This window comes from Carassius carassius, chromosome 5 (assembly GCF_963082965.1).
Source record: "Carassius carassius chromosome 5, fCarCar2.1, whole genome shotgun sequence".
Taxonomy (NCBI): Eukaryota; Metazoa; Chordata; class Actinopteri; order Cypriniformes; family Cyprinidae; genus Carassius; species Carassius carassius.
Window position 1 is genome coordinate 15,483,199 of NC_081759.1, and position 22,055 is coordinate 15,505,253.

At 38.8% G+C, this 22,055-nt stretch overlaps 2 protein-coding genes across 5 annotated transcripts; both read right to left on the reverse strand.

Moving 5' to 3' along the window:
* Positions 1–1,111: 1,111 nt before the first annotated feature.
* On the reverse strand, positions 1,112–7,418 carry LOC132140856 (layilin-like). 3 transcript variants are annotated; one of them, XM_059549886.1, is made up of 8 exons: positions 7,191–7,418; positions 6,788–6,805; positions 5,792–6,089; positions 5,553–5,710; positions 5,041–5,085; positions 3,869–3,955; positions 1,968–2,070; positions 1,112–1,881 (listed from the first exon to the last, which is right to left on the reverse strand). In XM_059549886.1, the coding sequence occupies exons 1-8, from the start codon at positions 7,264–7,266 to the stop codon at positions 1,530–1,532; spliced, it is 1,137 nt and encodes a 378-aa protein (XP_059405869.1). In that variant the 5' UTR covers positions 7,267–7,418; the 3' UTR covers positions 1,112–1,529. The 3 variants fall into 3 exon arrangements, with proteins under 3 accessions (XP_059405869.1, XP_059405868.1, XP_059405871.1); XM_059549885.1 differs by having other exon boundaries at positions 5,544–5,710; positions 7,191–7,415; XM_059549888.1 differs by lacking the exon at positions 6,788–6,805 and having other exon boundaries at positions 5,544–5,710; positions 7,191–7,414.
* hoatz (HOATZ cilia and flagella associated protein) lies at positions 5,973–20,155 on the reverse strand. 2 transcript variants are annotated; one of them, XM_059549890.1, is made up of 6 exons: positions 19,814–20,155; positions 19,538–19,573; positions 19,366–19,439; positions 9,936–9,995; positions 8,792–8,847; positions 5,973–6,089 (listed from the first exon to the last, which is right to left on the reverse strand). In XM_059549890.1, exons 1-6 carry the CDS (start codon positions 20,013–20,015, stop codon positions 6,062–6,064), a joined length of 456 nt encoding a protein of 151 aa, XP_059405873.1. In that variant the 5' UTR covers positions 20,016–20,155; the 3' UTR covers positions 5,973–6,061. The 2 variants fall into 2 exon arrangements, with proteins under 2 accessions (XP_059405873.1, XP_059405872.1); XM_059549889.1 differs by lacking the exon at positions 5,973–6,089 and adding an exon at positions 7,566–7,781 and having other exon boundaries at positions 19,814–20,151.
* Positions 20,156–22,055: the final 1,900 nt, after the last annotated feature.

Here is a 22,055-nt window from a genome sequence, read left to right on the forward strand (position 1 = left end):
AAGGATGTTTGATCATTCATCATTTCACAGGAAAAGACAATCTGCAAGAGATCCAGTGTAATTACTGAGCCCCAAACAGTACATCCAGTAAAAGCAGCATAACAAGGTCATGCAAACCAACTAGTGAGGGCAAACATATCCGAGTATCTCATTCTGATTTGTTGAGCAGCTTGTTTGTAGTATTGCACCCCATCTTTGAGAGTCTATCCTCCAGAATCTAGCTTTAAGATGCTTCAAAAAACTCCCAGGTATTACTGTATTACTATTATAGATATTTTATGTGTCATAGTAGCCTATGAAAACCATAAAATCATAATACAAAAAAAAGAAGAAAAGAAAACAAATGGGGTTATAATAGTTTGAAAATAAAATTGAAACCATAAAAACATAGCCCACTTACTTTTAAGTAATCACCAAGTGAAACAAAATATTTAAAAAAACTTTAAATCAGTTTTAGCTTATGTTATTTAAGCCAAAGCAACAATTTTAATTTCCGTTTCGCTTAAGTAGCCTACTAAAAATTGGATTCAAAATATTAACAAAAACTGTATTAACAAAAACAGAAACTAATGGTTTATGAATGACAAAGTCCCCTTAAGGCAAGTCATGTCACTTGGGGGCCATCTTTGAAACCCCTCTCGGGCATGTGCAACTCCTGCCTCTTTGAATGGGGAAACATCAAATTCTACAAAATTGTTCACTAATCTTGCTATTAATTTTCATATTTGAAATCATCAAAGAAATCTGATATCAACTGTGTCATAAATGTTGTTTATTTAGCTCAAATAGCATTATTAAAAGCTTATTATTCAGGTTAGATCAGCCTTTGTACAATCGTAGTCCTGAGTGCATGTCTCAAAACGTTGACCGTTTCTATAGCAACCAGGACTTCTAACAGCAACTGCAGTGATGCGCTTCCTGAAATTGAGCAGCCATATTGAGCGTTGTATTTTTCCCCATTCAAAACTACACGAGTGACACAGCTTGGGTATTCTATAGTCTTTTATGATACTAAAATAACACACACTCTCTTATGCACCATGATGTTTTGTAGTATAAATAGTGCGGGTAGTGCGTTCACACTGAAAATTCCAAAAAGAAAAAGTGCACTTTAAATACCTAGATGATGCACTTAAATAACTGAAAAAAACGAAGTGTGTAATGTTGGACACATAGGTCCCAGTTAATTACGTAGCGAAGGGAGAGGGGCTATCAGACTTGAGATTAAGAATGACAAAATAACCTTATATAATTCATACACTACATGGTTGAGTACATAGTGCATTAATACATAGTGTATGAGTGCATAGTGTATAGTGCTTCATTTGGGACGCAGCTTCTCATTCATTTAATACAGTACACACATCCAGGTCTCTTTTGAGCTCTAGCGTCCTCCTGATTTGATAACCTGTACTGAAATAGATAATATTGGATATCTCGCACCAAGGAAATACTTGGGTAAGACATCAACAGCTATTATCATTTTTATAGGAGAATATGCAGTTAAATGCTAATGTTCACCTTACATATTAGTAGCCATATAATTCATCCATCCATCCCTGGTCTCTGTAATATCTCCCACTTCCACGACCTTGCAGCGTATCGTACAAGTCATTGGTCACAAAGCTGCTCTCAGTGCTGGCCAGTGTCACAAAACCACTTTCAGTGTCCCGGCCTGCCAAGTTGTCGTAATCTCCAGGTGGAGTGTCTGGAGAAGAACCAAGGAAGGAAGTGTTCTTGATGTCAGGCCGCGTGCCGGCCAGGTCTGATTCATGCTGCCTCCGGATGACGTTATAGACGTCAGGGCTTGGACTGTTGCATCTTTCTCCAGCGCCCCTGTATCCTGGCTCCTTCGGAGGGGTCTCAGTCTGTTGTTTCTTCCTGCATGCATAAATGTTGTTGTGTGCCATCAAATGAATCATATTTAAAATGCTTCTGATCAGAAAAGGAGCAGTCAAACAACGCACCTCTTTGTGAACAGCTTAAAGCAGAAAACACTTGTCGCCACAATCAACAGCAGCAGAAGTGGGATGGTTGGCAGCACAATATAAGCAATATTAACAATGTTGTCTGAAAGACATGCAACAGGACTCTGGTTAGTGTGGTCAATAAAGTCTTTTACACTTCTTTTCAAAGTTTGGGGTTCGTAAGATTTTTTAAATGCTTTTAAGAAGTATCTAGTGCCCACCCAGGCTGCATATTGTGGATTTTTTACAATATGCAATTTTTACAATATAAAAGGATTGTTTCTAATGTAACATATTTTCAGAAGCCATTCTTTCAACCTTCAGAAATCATGCTAACATGCTGATTTGCTGCTCAAGAAAAAAAAATATTATCATCAATATCTCATTATTATTGAACAGTAATGTTTTTCAAGATTGTTCGCTGAATAGAAAGTTCAATTTATTCTTAACATAAATCTTTTGGAACCCTATGCATGTCTGGAAAACATTTAATCAATTGAATATGTCCTAACTGGAAAGCCCGGGGGCCCGTATTCATGAAAGATCTTAGTGCTAGTTGATCCTAATAACAAAATTCTAAGAAAATTCTTAGAAATGTGGGTGTTTTCTCCTAAAATGAAAGATCCTAGTAAAGAAAAAAGTAATTCAGAAAGCATCTAAACCCTTAAAAGTGGTCTTAAGGTCCAACATTTTTAGAAGTATTGACAAGGCCTTATGGAAGAGGCTTAAGAGTTTCTTTAGCAGTGAAGAAAATGGACAAAACATGAAGAGGGAGAAGAAATGTGTTGCTAAATGCATGACAATGAGTTACTAAGACACTACACATTAGATTGTGCAGAGATCATGTTTGTGACCGATCTTACTGGGGACATGCTAACATCTCTGACACCGCGCAGAAATGCCTTAGCGTCAGAAATGGAAGTAATTACTACATTAACATATTTGGCAACTGGAAAAATGCAACTATGCAGCAGTGATGATTTGGGTCTGTCACAACCTTCTATAAGCTGTTGCTGCCAATTTCCTATCAAATACGTTAAGTACAACATTAACAGTATGGTAAATGAAAAACAAAGAATGTATATATAATAGGTGTGTGTGAGAGAGTATGGTAAAATAGGAAAAATTACGCCTGTAATATCAAAGTGAAGGTTTATTATAGACCCTACACTTAAAAGCGCTCTGTTATTTCCTTCTTGGACAACCAACCAATCACATTCTTCAAAAGACTGTGTCATACCTAGCAATGTGCCATAAGGTTACTGGGGGGTTAAGGTCCAAAAAAGTGGTTTGTTGCCTGAGGGCAACACTATGCCATAAAGGGTTAAGAGCTTTCTTAGAGGAATCTTAGAGGCTTTTAGAATATGGGCCCAGGTATTCGGTTAAGTTTTAGTTCAACACACAGTATACCGTAAACAAAGTTGTAAATAAAACTCCAGTAAGCTTATTGGAGTAAATATAATATACTACTTCTACTTTAATGTTTCATGTTTAATTCGTTGTTCCAATATTTTTCTCAATGTACAGTGGGGGTCCAAACTTCTGAGACCACAATATGTCCAATTCTATTTCAATAGATCTTATTGCAAGTTATACCATCAGCATAATCATTTGAATGAAAACTTGATGATTCAAAGAGCAGCTTGTGCTTCAGTGGAAGCAGGTACATCTGATAGTGTCTACAGAGAGTCACATGACTTTTTTTTTCATTAGTGAGGTAGAAATAATGCAGAAGCTGAAATAGCTGCCTTTTATTTGCATCACTAGGTTTACTTCAGGTATTTCAGTTTTGAATAATAATAATCTTAAAAAAATCTCAAGATTTTAGAACCCGCTGTATTGTGCTAACAGGTATTCATGCCATGACAGTCTTCAACCCTGTCTGTGAGAACAAGACTCACCTGGAGGTTCAGATACGACCACCCTCATGCCATCATCCTTGTCTGTGACAGAGGGGTTTTGGGGTATTCTGGGTGTCGGAAGAGCACCTGTAATGTATGTGATATAGGTTTTATGGTATTATCTAATGCAAGACATCAATAGAGCAGCATAACAAACAGAAAAAATATAACTCAATCAAACAAACATAAACAAACCAAATAAATGCAGACTTTCCTAAATTCACACAAAATGGCACAATAAAATTAATACATCCAACATTAATCCAGTGGTCCTCAGGCTTCTTGGCTCAAAGGGTCTCCTTTGTTCAAGACAATATTTGAAGGTCATTCCATCTACACCGGTACATACCCCTATAGTAGTATTTTAGTTTTTTCTTTGCAAGTACAATTAAGTTAATTAGATTACATTTAAATAAACCCGTCCTCAAATTGTTCCAAACTTAAAGCCAAATTGTTTCAAATATAAAGCCAATAAGCCAACATATATATTCAATATACATATTACAAAAAAATATATTTTGAAAGTGATTACAACAATATCGTTACTCTGTTTTGTTAAAGCTAATGTGGACATCCCCATTCCCATAGGATTAGAACAATTTTTAAAACTTTATAATTGTAGTCATAGTTTCTGTCCTTGGTATGCACAAGCCTTTTTTGGGGCCAACTGGAAAGATGCAATAGTTATGCTTATACACACAAACACACACACACACACACAAATGTTTGTTCTTGTGAAAAGTTTTTTTTTTCATACTGTACAAACTGTATATTCTATGGCCCTTCACCAACCCTACCCCTAAACCTAACCATCACAGGAAACTGTGCATTTTTACTTTCTCAAAAAAGAAAACTCATTCTGTATGATTTATAAGCGTTTTGAAAAATGGGGACATGGGTTATGTCCACATAAGTCACCCTCTCCTTGTAATACCTGTGTCATACCCATGTCATTATACAGAGTTCTGTCCTGAAATGTCACAAAAACAAGAGCACCCCATCCCCCCCCCCCCCACACACACACACATATATATATATATATATATATATATATATATATATATATATATATATATATATATATAAACAAAATAATTTGTACTTATAATGCAGAGGAACTATTTTAATATACAGATTAATTAATTTTTAAGCACAACATCCCTATAGCTTACCTTCAAATGTTCTATTTTCTGCAGGAACGGGTGCTGGAGGTTTATCTGAAACATCACATGAAGACCATGGTACCATATACTAAATGGTTCTTAATGTTCTAGGAATCTCTAATCAAATATTGCAACTAATAGCCATGAAAATAATACTACAAATATTAACTTTTTATAAATTTCTACATTTTCAATTGAGCACCCCTCAAATCTCTAGAATATTCTGCTCTCTGGATATGTGTGGTCTTGTCTGGAATGTAAGCGAATGATTTTTTGTGTGTGTGTGTGAACCAGATGGAAATGATAAGCCTAATTGCTTTGGCAAAAAAAAAAAATAACAGTATGCCTCTCTTAACAACGCTGCACTATTTAAATGTGTCATTCATGTCTGTAGTGTGGGATGTGTTACAGTAAGATGAAACTTAATGCTTGGTGTTGGGTGTATGTTCAAATCAGTTAGCTTTATCATTTGTATTCTTAATTGAGCAAGAAATAAACTGAATAAAACACACCTTCCCAACCTTTGGTGTACTTGCAGATAAAGTTGTTTTTGGTTTCACAATTGTCATCATTCCACTGGAACATGTAAGGTCCACCCTGACCTGGAGGAGCAGATGGCTGATGGTACATTACTACACACACCTCAAATCCACAAGAAGGCTCATCCCAGTGCCAGTTCCTGTCACACACACACACACACACAAAACAATGAGCAAAAGCACCAACAAAGGAAATGTGTCTAATGTGGCTCTCGTCACACCTGAAGGTTGCTCGGCTTCCATCCAGCCAGTAGTATTGAGAAGGACAGTCTCCGTTTATCTCTTTATTGGCTAGATCCCTACGGAGACCGATCCAGAAGTCTCCGTCCGATGCTTTCAGTTCATGGATGAAGTTCTCTATCAGTCTCTGCTCAGTCTTAGACTCAATACTGAGAAGATCGCCTCCATCACTCCTGCAGGCTCGACTCGCATCTTCAAAGTTGAGTTTACGCCGATTTTCTTCAAAATAGGCAATTTTATAGCAGGGCTTCTCAGTGCCACGCTTGCATATTTGCTGACCTTAAGAGACACATTATAGATGTTAGGAAACCCAATGGAATGTTAAATTACTCAAGTCTTATTTTATTTAGAATGCTTAAAACATAATTTAATTAGAACAAACAAACAATATGTTCCTTTCCACTGATCATATGTACTCAGAAAGTACAGTACAAACAACACACTAATTCGAACTTCAGCTTACAAGAGACTTTGTTATAAAACATTTACAATAAAGAAAGACTTACCACATTCTGAAGAACTGAAAAGTGATTATGTACTCATTGAGTGTCTAAGTGCACCGTCAAAATATCAGCTATTGTAATTTAAACAATGGACAATCTAAATTTCTTCACGCACAAAGCCCTTTATTCACATGTATATATTATATATTTTTTCTAAAGCATGGGTTTTTCAGACAATCCGCAAATCCAGGGACTCCCAATAGAATACAAAAAAAAGGTTTTCCTTTCACAAAGAACATTAATGACGTTATGCAGCGAATATCAGATCACTAGGCTATTTGATGTTCAGTTGATTTAAAACGCGACCAGGGTGTTAAAATAAGGCTACCTTTTTTTTTCCTGAAAGTGTAAATATTTATTGATGATTATTATTATGATTACATTTCGCTTTATGGATGGTATATACAGACATGGAATGAGACTGAGCTGTCATTTCATTTAGAGAAAGCCATTAGTGTCTGCGGCAGAACATACCTCTGGGCTCGTAAATGTCTGCACCACAGACATCGGGTTTATAAGTGGTGAAGAGAGAAAACAGACACTCTTAAAGCATGATCTAAACAAGTCACTTCCTATATTTAAGCATCTCATTAAAATGTATTAAACAGGAAACGATTGAGTCGGTTGGGGAAACCCACAAAAACAGAAAAAAGTTATTGGAAAGCCTTTTAAAATTAGGCTACAACATATTACCATAGAGAATTGTTTCTATAGCCTATAATAAATATTATTACCAAGAAGGTTGGCAATGCACACGAGACACTACAATAAAAAATGAAAATAATATCTCAAATATTTTTTTCAGTTTAGAAATCTTTTCTTTCTAATATCATATATGTAAGTTAGTATTTTAAAACAGTCGAGTGCAGTAACTTACCGCCAAGAAGCTTTGATGCGCACGCGGATACGCTGAGTAAAATCAGCACGCAGCCACTTTTTCTCATCAAATCCATTTGATCACCTTTTATCAAACTTCCATGGGTCTTAAAAGTAATTTCACGAAGTCAATGAAAATCCAGGAAAAAAGAAAATGAACATCCAACACCAGGAGAGCTTCGTCCAGTAGAAACCCGATCACCTGTCCCGTTATCCGCTGAAATATTTGCGAATGTCCAGAGTGAGACGCGCGCGCGTGACCGAACACAAAGACGATCACAAGACGTCATCAAATGACAGTAACTAACACGCCATGGGCTTTTATTTGTAGATATTAACAAATCACATAAAATATTACAAGTACACGGTGTTCACTGCGTCTTAATATTTGAAGTCAAACCGACGATTTTTATAAACATATGATAAACACATATAGTAAAGCTGAATTATAAGTAAACATCCTATACATTGCTCTGTTTACTATGCTTAAATTGCATATTTTGTTATTTAATATCATCAATATGTTTACTGGAGCTTCTGAACTTCTTTCTTGTCCTCATCCACAGACGATGAAAGGGGTTTTGAAGCCAATCTACTCAGAACACATAAATAATTTCAGTGTTTTCGAAATCCACTTGGTTCATTATAGAAACATCATTTGAATTAATTCTATACAAAAGAAAGTGCATTTTCTGTTTTGCATTGATTTAGATGTAGCAAACAAGTTAATCTAAGCAATACTGTTATGTGTCATGCTTCCACATTTTAACTTAATAATCTTGCACAGGCTAATGAATGTCTTCATACATGGCATGATGTAAAGGATTTTGCAATGATGCATTTGTCTGAAAGGGAATTGTTTTGGATAATAGGACAGGTAATCAATGCAGGTTTGAGCTGTCTGTACAAAGCAGAGCAGAAAAGATCAGACAGATTTCAGATCAATATCCAAGCCTAAATATTAGCTTAAGTTGGTTTTCCAATAACCCTTCATCACTGGGCCTGGGAATCAATTTTAGTAGGCTAGAAATCCATATAAAAATGAACATGTTAGAAACTGTCAGTAATTTTGCTCTCTTTCCAGCTGACAAACCATTTTCCCCCTTACCTGTTTAAATAATACTTGAGGCCCTATGTGCTTTTCCCTTTTATAACTGGATGTGATTTACAGTAGCAGCATCAGCGGAATAGCTCCCCTTTTGCTATCCACAGCAGTAAATTAATATTAAGCACACAATTACTATTACTTTATTGAATGCAGTAATACATTGCACTGTACCATCACCTTTAATTGAGAAAAGTCTATTGCACTGTGTCCATAAGTCGCAAAAGATACAGTGAAAGATAATATTCCAGATTAAATTATAATCAGAGTATATTAATTTCTGACAGAAAAGATAAATAATATACAAACAAAAGGAATCGCCGGTGCAGCACAGATGTCTACTGATTAAATTATTTATTAAAGGTGCATAACAAAAAATAAATAACTAACGTTTCGATGTGGTTACATCTTCATCAGAGTCCTTGGAGAGAAGGACCAGTTTGTCTGTGGATTACAGAAGCGCAGAGAACTCTCTTTTCTATCGATAAATAATATACCTTTTATCCACCAGGTTTCCTTTTCTTGTTTTGTTTTGGTCGGAAATCATCTCCTTCTGTTAAGAATATACAACAAAACTGTATTAATTCTGCATGACATTAAAAACAAGGGACTCATGACATATGAGACATGACAATGACACATACAAATTTTAATCAGTTTTTGTTTGTTTTATAGTAAATATTAAAATTAAATATGCTCACTAAGTCTGATCAAAAATACAATAAAAAGTAATATTGTTTTACAATACTTTTATTAATAATGTAACACATAACATTATGATCTAAAATAACTGTTTTCTGTTTTCTATATCAATATATTACCTTTAGAGTCAGATGATTCTCAGAAATCATTGAAAATATTGGTTATCATCTTTCTTCTTATTTCTTTTTATTATTAGAAACATTTTTAACATTATAAAAGTCTTTACTGATAATTTTGATTGATGTTTGAACAGTGAGGTATGTACACTGTAATAAAAAAAGAAATATTTTTCAAACTTGTAAATAAAACAAAGATTATTGTGAGTTTTAAAGAAAATACTAGTTTTTTTACCTCAAAATTTCCCATATAATTAATGTTTTAATGTATTTAAAAAAAGTGTATGTATATATAAGTACTGACACCTAAACTTGAAAATTATTAACAGTATCATAAAAAATGTAGCTCTGTATATTATACAGCTAAAACTGAGATGCTTAACATCACCCCCAGCCACCAAAATGAAAAAACACAACTAAAGCTGACTTCAGTGCAGCTGGTGTTAGGCTTGTAAGGTACTCAGCAGGGGCTGGATAAAGCACCACCACCCCACAATCATCAGGCTGCTCCCCAGAGAGACATCAAAGTCTTGAAGAAGCCCACCCCTCCTTTCCTCTCCTCATCTATAGGCGAGGATGCCCTAAGAAATGCTGAGGCTCTAGGGAAAAAGTGCTGAGGAAGGGAGAGAGCACTCTAGTGTATAGGAGAGAAATAAAACACTTGGCTGTCTGAGGAACCCTGTCCTGCAGCATCCAATATGCAATGGCTGTGTTAGCAGAAGACCCGATATGAGGTTCAGGCTGATACAAACTGAATGGAGAGACCTGAGCGGATGTTTTAAGCTAATGGGGCCAAGAACTTCTTTCTAAGTATATTTCTTACCTTAATTCGCTCATCCCTCTGCTTTTTCAGAAGTGCAATAATCTGCTCTCGTTTCTTGGCCTAACACATAAAGAAATATGTAAGTAAATACACAACCAGGGTACACTGCGTGAATGTTGAATTATAATACTATTATGAAATTAAAACTATTTAAGTAAAAATGATTTTAGAATTACTAAACATCAGTGTCATTTTAGTATTATGTATAGTTTTTTTTTAATTAAAATTCATTATTATTGAATAAGCTATTATTTTCATACTTTCAGTTTTCATTTAAATAAATAAAAAAAAAATCAAGTTTTTCTCATTTTTATTATTATATACTATTATTATTTTAATATTACTATTTAGGTTTAATACAGTGACCAAGAGAGCTCAGTGCATGGGCTGCAACTTAAGAAAACATGCAAAAAGACAAAAAAAAAACAAACAATGCTCACAAAAGTTAACCATGGTTTTATTATTGTAAAAGTGTAGTTATAAAGTAGGTAGCTTACATAATGTTTCAGCTCGTTAACGTCATCTTATTTATAATAATATAAAAAAAGCTTAGGAGTCATATGTTCAAGAAGTTAAACTAAACAAAAATCTCACCTTTCAGAGCAGACATTTATAAGCATGTCCCAGGTTCGTCACTTGGTTCCCTTGGTCTGTGTGTATTTTCAGCACGTTTGTGTTGTGAGTATTTGCAGTGCATTTCTGTTCTCGCAGCTCATTTCTGTGTTGCGAGTATTTGCAGCACATGTGCTGTCAGAGTGATGAAGATATTTTCTTAAATAGTTTTTTCTGTTTACATTTGTTTTCTTAAATTGCAGCGGGTTGAGCTCTCTCATTCAATGTAGTTTCAGGTTAAGTTTTATTCGTATTTTTTATTTAATGTTGGTAACCAAACAGTTAATGGTAGTTATTGACTTCCATAATACAGGGGAAAAAAGTAAATGGCTACTGTCAACTGTATTTTAATTAAAAAATTTTTTGTAAACTATCACTCTAATCTTAAAATAAATACAAAATGAGAAATGTTGGTTAAGCAATTAACTTAACTGTTTTCCATATAATATTTTATACCAGCTTTAAATCAGTTCAATTAACAAAAATGTTTTTAATTAATTAGTTTAAGTCTTAGTTTATTTTTAACACAAATACTAAATATATAAATCATGTAAATGCACAACCAGGGAACATGCCATATCAGTTACTGAATTTATCTATCAACACGTACATTGATGGCCATCTGTAAAAGATGATGATAAATATACACATTTATATGCATTGCTATATCGTCTCATGGCTGAACAGGCTCAGCTGTGGGACTATAGCAGTCGACAACTGCACTTACTAAACAAGCCTCATAATTTTGATTTTGCACCCATGGTTTCTGGCTGCATTTAATGTTTCATTAAATCCATTACATGCTTGTACACTGTAACCATTTTTCAAGCCAATGCCATTTTATGGCAGGTTAATCAGTTATAATAATGTAATGTAGTGTCACTCTCGATTATTATCACTCAGTGTAAACATCTGTCATATTCCAATCTGCTAAAACTCATACAACTAAATCAAATGGAGTTGTGGAACAGTACAATACATCGGGAAAATCACATTAGAGATCTATTAAACATTACAATAATGAAACAACATAGAACAGAGACTTTAAGGCATTTTTGACAGTGCAAAGCCGATTTTTATGAAAAAACCTCCAATAAATAACCCTTCGATTCAGAGGTTTTGGGAATGAGGCTAATTAGCTAAGAGTAATCTCATAAAATGGATCTGTCCTCCAGAGGGCCATCCATCCTGGGGTTTCCGGGTTGATTACTCACAGTGGGATAGCAGACATTACAGGGAGGACACTGCCCACTGCCCTGATGAACATGCTTCAAATGCAAGAAGATGAATGAGTGGCCAGATTGTACAGAGGACATGGAACACCAAGGCTAGAGTACAACACATGGAGATGGTAAACTGTATTGGCGCAGCTGACAAGCAACAAAAGTGTTATGAGATGTGACGCACTATAATCTACAGCACATAAGCACAAAAAACAAAGCACATTATTATAATTTTTATTAATATTTTGAATTAGCTTTTTTCTATAGAACTTTCAGTTTTAATTCTAATTATAATGACATTTCTATTAATTTTGTTATGCCATTTTGCACTTTTTAATATATATATATATATATATATAATTTTATTTAATAATACTATTTAGGTAGATTTATTTATTTTTTATTTTAGCTTTTATTTAATTTATTTCCACTTTTATTTTAGTGTAATTTTAGTGCTTCAACCTAACCAAAAATGAAAAGGTTGCCTTATTTATTCATAGGTGTATTTCAATTAACAAATATGTTTTAATAGTTTTAATGTTCCCTTTCAGTGGTCACTCTCGACGCCACGTCGGTGACCGTCGAATATGGGATATCGCTTCGATAGACCAATCTACTTTGAGTGTTAACTAAACGAGCCAATGCACATTGGCATGCAATTATTTCATCCAGCTGCCGCTGATCACTGCGTGAGTATAAGAGGGCAGCAGGTGCAATGCATACCAGCTTTTCGCTTCGGAGCCGAGCGTTAGTATCGCTCTGCTCAACTGTGTCTGCTGTGAACTACGAGTTCAGCACGCTCTCGGAAGCTTCGTGTGTTGGCGAGACGGCGCTTCAGCGGCGGTCGTTCCTGTGTCGAGTGGATTGCACACTTCAGGCTGCACTACCCCTGTCGTGTTGCAAACGGCCAATTCCCCTGTGCGCCTCAGCACTAAAAGAGCATTTCCTAAAGAGCAAATTTCTCTAAAAGAGCTTCACGGGTGCGTCTTTGTAAAGACGACGGATCGTCCTTATAAGGATGCCGTTTCACCCGTGCGTTTCTGGGTGCGGTCGTTACCTGGCAACAGGTGATGGTCACGATCGCTGCCTAACGTGTCTGGGCGTCGAGCACGCTGAGGTGGCTTTCGTGGATGAGTCATGTTCTCACTGCGGGAATATGACCATCTCGGAGCTGCGAACCAGGCTCCGCTACCTTCAGGGGGGTGGAGTCCCGTTGCCGCGACCGCGATCTGGGGCTCGTTCTGGCGGCCGACAGACGAGAACCACTTCCGGCTGTAGCGCGGATGGTTTGAGGGTCACAGTGGTGGCAAACCCCGCAGGGAACCAACCCTCTGGGGACCACCACTCCTCTTGCACCTCCGATCCAGTGGAGCAACCCAGGGAACGCACTGGGCCCTCTACAGCGATAGTACCAGTGGTATCCAGTGGGCCTCCCCATTGACCGGATGTCGATCTCAGCATCGGAGGGAGAGCTGTCGGACGAAGATCTGGCTGCGCTGCCGCCCTCTGGGACGGTGGCAAGGCCTGAGTCGGACCCCGAAATGTCACCTATGCTTTCCCGGGCCGCCGAGAGGGTAGGGCTCGAGAGGAATCCTCCATTGCGTCCCGAGCCCTCGCGGCTGGATGATTGGTTTCTCGGGGTGGCGGGCACTGGTTCTCAGCGCCCCACCCCAGTGCCTTTCTTTCCGGAAGTGCATGACAAGCTCACCAGGTCTGGCAGACATGAGGGACACCGACAAGGTCCGGTTTCTCAATGCCTCTGTGTCCCAGACCGGCCTCTTTGGCGACGCAGTCGAGAACTTGGTCCAGCAAGTCTCGGCTGCCCAGAAGCAGACTGAGGTGATCCGACACATCCTGCCCTGGCGGGCAGCTGCTGCCTCCATATAAGACCGCTCCAGCACTGGCTTTATGGCCGAGTCCCGAGGTGGGCGTGGAAGCACGGCACTCACCGGGTCTAAGTTACACCGGCCTGTCGCCAAACCCTCACTCCGTGGTCAGATCTTGCATTTCTCCGGGCAGGGGTGCCCCTAGAGCAGATCTCCAGGCATGCTGTGGTTTACACGGATGCCTCCACCACCGACTGGGGGGCCACGTACAACAGGCATGAAGTCTCAGGGGTTTGGATGGGCCCGCAGCTGCAGTGGCACATCAATTGCCTAGAGTTGCTAGTAGTACACCTTGCCTTGAACCGTCTCAAAGGTCTCTTATGAGGCAAGCATGTGCCGGTCCGAATGGACAACACTGCGACCGTTGCGTACATCAACCGACAAGGTGGTCTGCGCTCCCATCGCATGTCGCAACTCACTCGCCACCTCCTTCTTTGGAGTCAGAAGGTTCTGAGGTCACTTAGTGCCGTTCACATTCCAGGCCTGCTCAATCGTACAGCTGACGAGCTGTCTCGAGCAATGCTCCCGGGAGAATGGCGACTCCATCCCCTGATGGTCCAGCTGATTTGGAGACGGTTCGGAGCCGCTCAGGTAGACCTGTTTGCTTCTCCAGAGACCTCTCACTGCCAGTTGTTCTACTCCCTGACCGAGGGAACTCTCGGCACGGATGCACTGGCACACAGCTGGCCGCGGGACCTACGCAAGTATGCGTTTTCCCCAGTGAGCCTTCTCGCACAGACACTGTGCAAAGTCCGGGAGGACAAGGAGCAAGTCTTGCTAGTAGCAGAACTAGTGCTCCTTGCGACAGCACCTCCTTGGCCAATTCCTCTGACGAAGGATCTACTGACTCAGAGATGGGGCACCATTTGGCACCCGCGTCCAGACCTTTGGAAACTCCATGTGGAGGTTCTAGGTCACCTACCTCAAGAGGTAGTGAACACCATCACTTCCGCGAGAGCACCGTCTACGAGACACGCTTATGCCTTGAAGAGGAACCTGTTCATTGAGTGGTGTTCTTCTCGCCGAGAAGACCCCCAAAGATGCCCGATTGCGGTCGTGCTATCCTTTCTGCAGCAAGGGTTGGAGCGAAGGCTGTCTCCCTCCACCCTCAAAGTCCAGGTTGCCGCTATTGCTGCGTACCATGACCCCGTGAATGGGAAGTCTCTGGGTAAGCATGACCTCATCGTCGGGTTCCTTAGAGGGGCCAGGAGGTTAAATCCTTCCCGGCCCCCCTGTATACCCTCTTGGGACCTGTCTCTAGTGCTTAAATCAGTACAGCAGGGCCCATTCGAGCCTTTGCATTCAGTTGAGCTAAAGTTTCTTTCATTGAAAACTCTGCTCCTGCTTGCACTGGCCTCCATCAAGAGGGTAGGGAACCTGCATGCATTTTCGGTCGACGATTCGTGCCTACAGTTCAGGACCTCAGACCAGCTCTTTGTCTGTAATGGAGGCCGGCAGAAGGGGAGTGCCGTCTCTAAGCAGAGGATGGCCCACTGGATTGTGGATGCCATAACCCTGGCTTATCAGGCTCAGGGTGTGCCCTGCCCGTTCAGGTTACGAGCTCACTCAACTAGAAGTGTTGCATCCTCCTGGGCGCTGGCTCGTGGCGCCTCGCTGACAGATATTTGTAGAGCTGCGGGTTGGGCGACCACTAACACGTTCGCTAGGTTCTATAGCCTTCGTGTAGAGCCGGTTTCCTCCTGTGTTCTCACCTCAAACGGGTAGTGGCACTGAGAGGCCCCGGTTAGTGTCGGCTTGCTTAAACCACTCCAGAGTGTCCGTACTGTAGACCCTGTTGAGATCCTCCATCACCCTAAGCAGCTGGACGCAGCGGAACGTCTGGCGCCAGACCTTCATGATGAATCCGTGAGAACCATGGAAGGGTGGGTTCCATATTGAGACCTAAGCGGTACTCATATGTGTATAGTCCACGGTATAGCCTTAGAGCCTGTGTTTCCCCGGCAGACTTCTGCCTTCCCAAGAGGGTTTTAATCACCTCAAATTTCTCCTTATACTCCTAAACGGATGCTGTATGTGTATTTGCCTCCGAGACCTCCTTCAGGAAGGATGGGGCTTCCGCAGCGTCCCGGCTCCAAGCGGACCGGGTACGTTTTCCCAGTGTTATCCAATCTCACCCAGTGAGGTAGTGCTTTGACAACGGTGAGTGGAGCTACTTGTTCTGAGCCCCGGCCTACACCTAATAGGGGCGCAGGCGGCTCGTACAGGGCACTGGAAGAGGCAGCACCCATGGCGCTTTGATAGGGATCCCATATTCGTCGCTCACCGACGTGGCGTCGAGAGTGACCGACTGAAAGGGAACGTCTCGGTTACGTATGGTAACCCTCGTTCCCTGAAGGAGGGAACGGAGACGCCACGTCCCGTCGCCATGGTTGCTGTACCGCCGCTGAGCTGCCGGGTCCCCGGCTCGGCTCCTCAGCGAAAAACTGGTATGCATTGCACCTGCTGCCCTCTTATACTCACGCAGTGATCAGCGGCAGCTGGATGCAATAATTGCGGGCCAATGTGCATTGGCTCGTTTAGTTTACACTCGAAGTAGATTGGTCTATCGAAGCGATATCCCATATTCGTCGGTCACCGACGTGGCATCTCCGTTCCCTCCTTCAGGGAACGAGGGTTACCATACGTAACCGAGACGTTATTTTTAATAACTTTGCTAAACTTAGTTTTATGATCTCATTTTAACTGAGAGACTCCATGTATTATGTATTTTTATTAATGTCACACTGCAGGCAGCAGAACCATTTAAAATAAACAGTTATGGCAAAAAAGTGATTTAAATGGTAAAAATTAAGAAATAGCAACCAGCTAGAACACATAACCTTTATACTATACAGTAATATCCAGTTTAGTTTTTATTTAGGAAATAACTGAAAATGTAAAAATGTCATAAAGCACTTTTATTTTAAAGGAAAATATTTTTAGATTATAATATTCCACACTATCAAGGTGACTAAAAACAAAATTTAATACAAGTGTACTCCTTAGATGGTCAGATGCACTTTACTACACATTCCAAGCTGAAGCTGAATATCATGCTGTAGAAGAAGATAACCTGGTTTTATACATATTGTGGAGTTCACACAGCTGGAATGCTGGTCTCATTAAGGGAGAATATATTAAATACATTTTGACATTCATGATAATTTTTCAATTTAACTGTTAAAAATAAAGGATATTTTCTCTGACATTTGGACCTGTATGTAAACTATTTTACCCTTTTAAGTTGTGATACTAAATAAACACACAAAAATGAAAAAATGTCAGCTTATGATTATAATGATCCAAGTCTTTGAAAAAAATACTGAAAATTGTGAAGTGACATACAGCCAAGTATGGTGATCCATACTAAGAATTCATGCTCTGCATTTAACCCATCTAAAGTGCACACAAACACACACACACACCGTGAAAATACACCCGGAGCAGTGGGCAGCCATTTATTCTGCGGTGCCCGTGGAGCAGTTGGGGGTTTGATGCCTTGCTCAAGGGCACCTCAGTCGTGGTATTGCCGGCTTGAGACTCGAACTCACATCCTTAGGGTTAGGACTCAAACTCTCTAACCATTAGGCCACAACTTCCCCCATAATTTTATATATTTATGCATTTACCATACGCTTTTAACCAAAGCGACTTTTTTTTTTTACCAGTATGTTTGTTCCCAATTGAACCCACGACCTTTTGCACTGCTAACACAATGCTCTACCACTAAGCCACAGGAACTATAGAAATTTTTTACTTACTGCTCACAGTATGCTTAGGTTATAAGGCAAGTGCAGAATCTATAGTCTGTAAAGCAAAATGTAAATGTTCTTGCCCCAGCAATGCCTGAAAAGGGACAAATCAATGCTTCCTCCTGCTTATAGACAGATGAATTGATCTGCAAGACCAGTGATTTCCTGCTAATCCGATTAGTAGATGTGGTTGGTGCAATGTTGGGAGAGAAGCTATGCGGAGAGATTCATCACCCTACAAATGTAGGGCTTACGAGCGGTAAGCAGGCTCTTAATGATTCTGCCTGCTGGATAGCATTACAACTGACTCCTCTGTGAGAAAATTTACACAAGTCAAATAGCAGATAGCCTTTAAATTAAATTTGCAGACTTATCGGATACCTCTGTTTGAAAGCATTGAACGTGTACAATCAATCAGCACAATAACTGCTTTGTAATATAAAGCACAGCAAATCAGGTGCAGGATGAGTTATGCGGTTTAGGGCTATGAGTGTGTTCAGATTCCTAGCATCTAAGTATAATTAACATGTAATAGTGATACTTGCTTTAGTACCATTAAAAACTTTATATCAGAGTTCCATTTTATGCTGTGATCTTAAATTATCTGGGATGATCCTCAGAGTCATTTTGTTTATGCGGCACACTGAGCGCTGTTGTTAAACTGGTGAATCCAGCCTGCCAGATCTACACTTAAACCCCGTTGATCTCACATCATCTATCATTGGAGATCCACATCTGCCCTCTACAGACTGGCTCATTAGCTCTTTATGCTGTAATGCACTGTCTAGAAATACAGACCACAGCAAAGGGAGAATCAAGCAGGGGACATCTAGTCCACATTATGCCACATATCTCAATCTTTCTTATTGTTTTTGTTTCTCAGAAGTGCTAATTACCTTATTAAATCAAGTCCTTTTACTTGACATTCTTACATGTGCAGGGTATTGAGTTTGTGGTCATTCTGCTTAAACACACAGTACTACACATATGTTTCAACTATCCTAAAGAGAGCTCTCATACTGGAGCTGTGGTGCAGTGCAGCACATGTGTCCACAATATGTACAGCAAGCGCCATTGTCTGCATAAAAAACATATGTTAAGTACAACATTCATTCAAATAAAATCTCTAAATTAATTAATTAAAATCTAAATTTTACATTTTTGTTCACTACCTCTTAACAATCAGCTTCACTTTGTTCAATACTCTTTTCCCCCCTCAAGAACCTTGATGCATGGATTATTATTATTATTTTTATTGTTATTTTTTAAAAGTGCTGTGACCCCTTAAAAGGTGATTCTTTGGTAGGGATGTTGTCAGACTTTTTTTATTTATTTTTAGAGTGTACAGTAGATAGGAATATAAGAAACATCTCCCCATGGGACATGACTGAGGTTACGTTCAAAAATAAGATCACAGCTCATACAGTTAAAATGCTAAATAAGTACGTTTATTCTTAATTCTTGGCAGATTGATTTGACTGCACTGACACTTCGGTTGAGAACGAAATTTGAACTGAATTCAGCTGAATGCAGGAACTAGTTTTTTTTTTTTTTTGGAGCTGATATATAGCTGAATTGATTTGTTTAATAATGGACAAATTTTGCAACAACACCGCTATTAAAATGACCTGAGCTGAATAACTTATTTAAAACAAATTATTGCCTTCTGTAGAGCTGATTGTAAGCTGAAGTGAACTTGTCTTATAATTGATTAACCTTGCAGTTATTGAACTGAACTGAAATAAAACTGAACTGTGTGTTTGTGTGTGTGTGTATAGCCTCTACACACTGAATAATTAATAATAATAATAATAATAATAATAATATACAGAGAAACAGTAAAAATTCGTTATCAATAACATTTTGGTTTTGTATTGTACTTGATATTTAATGCAGAAACTGACTTTGGCTTTCATACAACATGTACTGTAAGTGATAAGTACCACTGAGACCTCACCATCTCAATGTATTTCTGCCGCTCCTCCTGCTTTTGCTTCAAGTAAACATCCTGCTGGATTTCATCATCCCTCTCTACCAAGAAAGAAAACAAACAGGCCAAATCAGATTATACTGCAGAAAAATACAATACAATAAGCTCAGGCAAACACCTATAGGCCTACTATACTTACTAGACAACGACGCTTTATTTGTGGTAGCACGTGTGGCTAAAAATAAAACAACAAAGGATTACTTTTCCTTATCTGATTTTATTTCAATTCTTTGAGTATGCCATTAGAAAGTCTGAACCATATTTACAGACCTAAACAAGCGACGGCCCTCGAGGTTCACATAGTTTTGTTTTATGATTTTTATCTTATGAATTTACAGCTCATTCACACAAATGTGCAGTGCCAATGTACTTCAATACAGTTTTCGCTGTATTTCGCCCTGAAGGCCACACTTACAGTGCGGTGTCTTCGCAGCTCTCAGCCGCTGCCTGATGTCCGCAGAGACGAGTCGAGACTCTATCGGCGGTTGCAGGGAGAGAGAGCTCCAGAAAACCTTTGCATATGCCACATCTTCTTGCGACGCTCCATCAAATACTGTATAAAGTTTGTCGAGTTCTGCAAAACTGTCTAAAACCTCTTCGTCTAGTTCTTCAGTCATAATAGTTAGCAAGCTTGCTGTTCTAGCAACAGGTTAACCGTTAATAGGTAACCTTACCAGTCATGTGTGGATGTGTTACGGTTGCCAAGGTGACCAAACGCTCTCGAGTAAACGGAAGTAACGTTAAAGAATTACACAAGAAAGAAGACTCGAGATGAGAGTTTTGTAAACAAGATATTTATTATTTTAAGATCTTTGCTTAACACTGGACTGTTTGTCACTGTTCAAGGAAAGCCCTTTTATTTATTTATTTTTTTAAGTATAGGCTGGCTATATTAGCACTGTATAAAAATGAAATACACAGCAGTAAATACTGGCACCAAACTAAAATAAACAACAAACAAACAAACAAAATAACAAAGCAAAAACAAAACAAACAAACAAACCAAAAACATCCCATGTGCACCAGAGAAATATTTATATACTGAATGCCTATCAGAATATATAATCTATATATAATCAAATACAATCTATATAACATATATAGATATAATCAAAATCAGGCTAAATCTAATCAGAAAAATGTGAATGACATGGCATATTTCACTTTATTTTGTTTTCAGATGAATGCCTAGCATTACAAATTTTACATCTCAAAAACACAGTAAATAAAGCTGCTATTATAACCTTGTTTTATAACTGGCCTTCACCTGGTAGTGAGGTTAGTGATTACTATAAGGATTGTAATCAACTAACTACACTGCCTGATGACCACACAGTATATTCTTGGGAAGGGTCCAATTCCGTTGATTTATCCTAATGTCTCGTGCAGAACAGAGTGGTTTTATTTCATTTCACAAAAGGTGGACTTTACAAAAAAAAAAAAAAAAGAGTAATTTTTGGAAAACAAACAGACCAATATGACACATAAAGACTTAGAAAATAATTTTATCAGCTGTGATTCCTTGTAGGTCATTGTGTTGGCAGTATGGTTAGTGATTATAGTTTATATAAAACAATCAGCTAACAACACTGCCTACAAACTAACCCCAACAGGTCAATATAATACAGTCTATGTCAATATATCAGCACACGAATCTGTTTGTACCATGTTAACCTAAAAAAAAAAAAAGAAAAACAAACAAAAAAGTCAGCAAAACAATAAAGATTTCAAATTTGTAGTCTTTTATTTAGTACAGACCCAAGTCGAAGAAACGAATAATATTCACTGATTACTGAGGAATGAGAAATAATAGTTTGAGTCACCTGATGCAATGCTTCTGCTCTCCCAGGTTTGTGTGCATCTACTGTTGTCACGACCCTGCTGACGTCACATCTCCAGGTGGGCTTGAACGGGCGATACTTTTTTTAAATATAGTTAACTCTACCTGCCAAATAAATAACTTTATAACTAGTTGCGGACAAATATGCCCTCATAACATTTTAAATTAGTCATCTTACCTGAAGAAATTCCGCAGGAGCTATCCGTGTCGTGTATGGTCCCTCTGCGTAGGATTCCAGAACACAACACTGTCTGAATTTATAGGCAGAGCTGATACTGAATGTTCAAATTCGGCGCCATCCAAGGCGGGGAGCCACATGAGCGCGAACCAGCGCGCTCACCGCTGCAGACACTGGCGCTACTTCTCCCAGGAAAACATAGAGTTGTGTATAGAGATGAGCATAGAGATAGAGATGAGCGCCGTGCAAAGAGGGAACTATAAGCTAACAGCGCAAAATCAGTGGAATGCACTTAACTTAAACTGAGCTCTTGAGAAAATAATTTTTAATTAAACATTAACAGTGATTTATTTATTTGCAATTGATGCAATTAATTTAGTTACTGGTTAAATATATATATTTTTTGATCAATCGAATTTATTCACAGCAGACACCATAGAATTAGTAATTTTCCGCGAAAGAAAAAGAGGCACTTAGCCTACAGGCATTCATCAGACTACAGTTTTTCGATCATATTTAATTTCTTTTGAAATAAATTCTCAAGAAATTCTCAAATTCTTCATAAACTCTGTTTATGGTTGTCAAGCAACAGCCACTTTTATAGAACTTATTCCAACTGCTTCAAACGCTGCTCAGTCA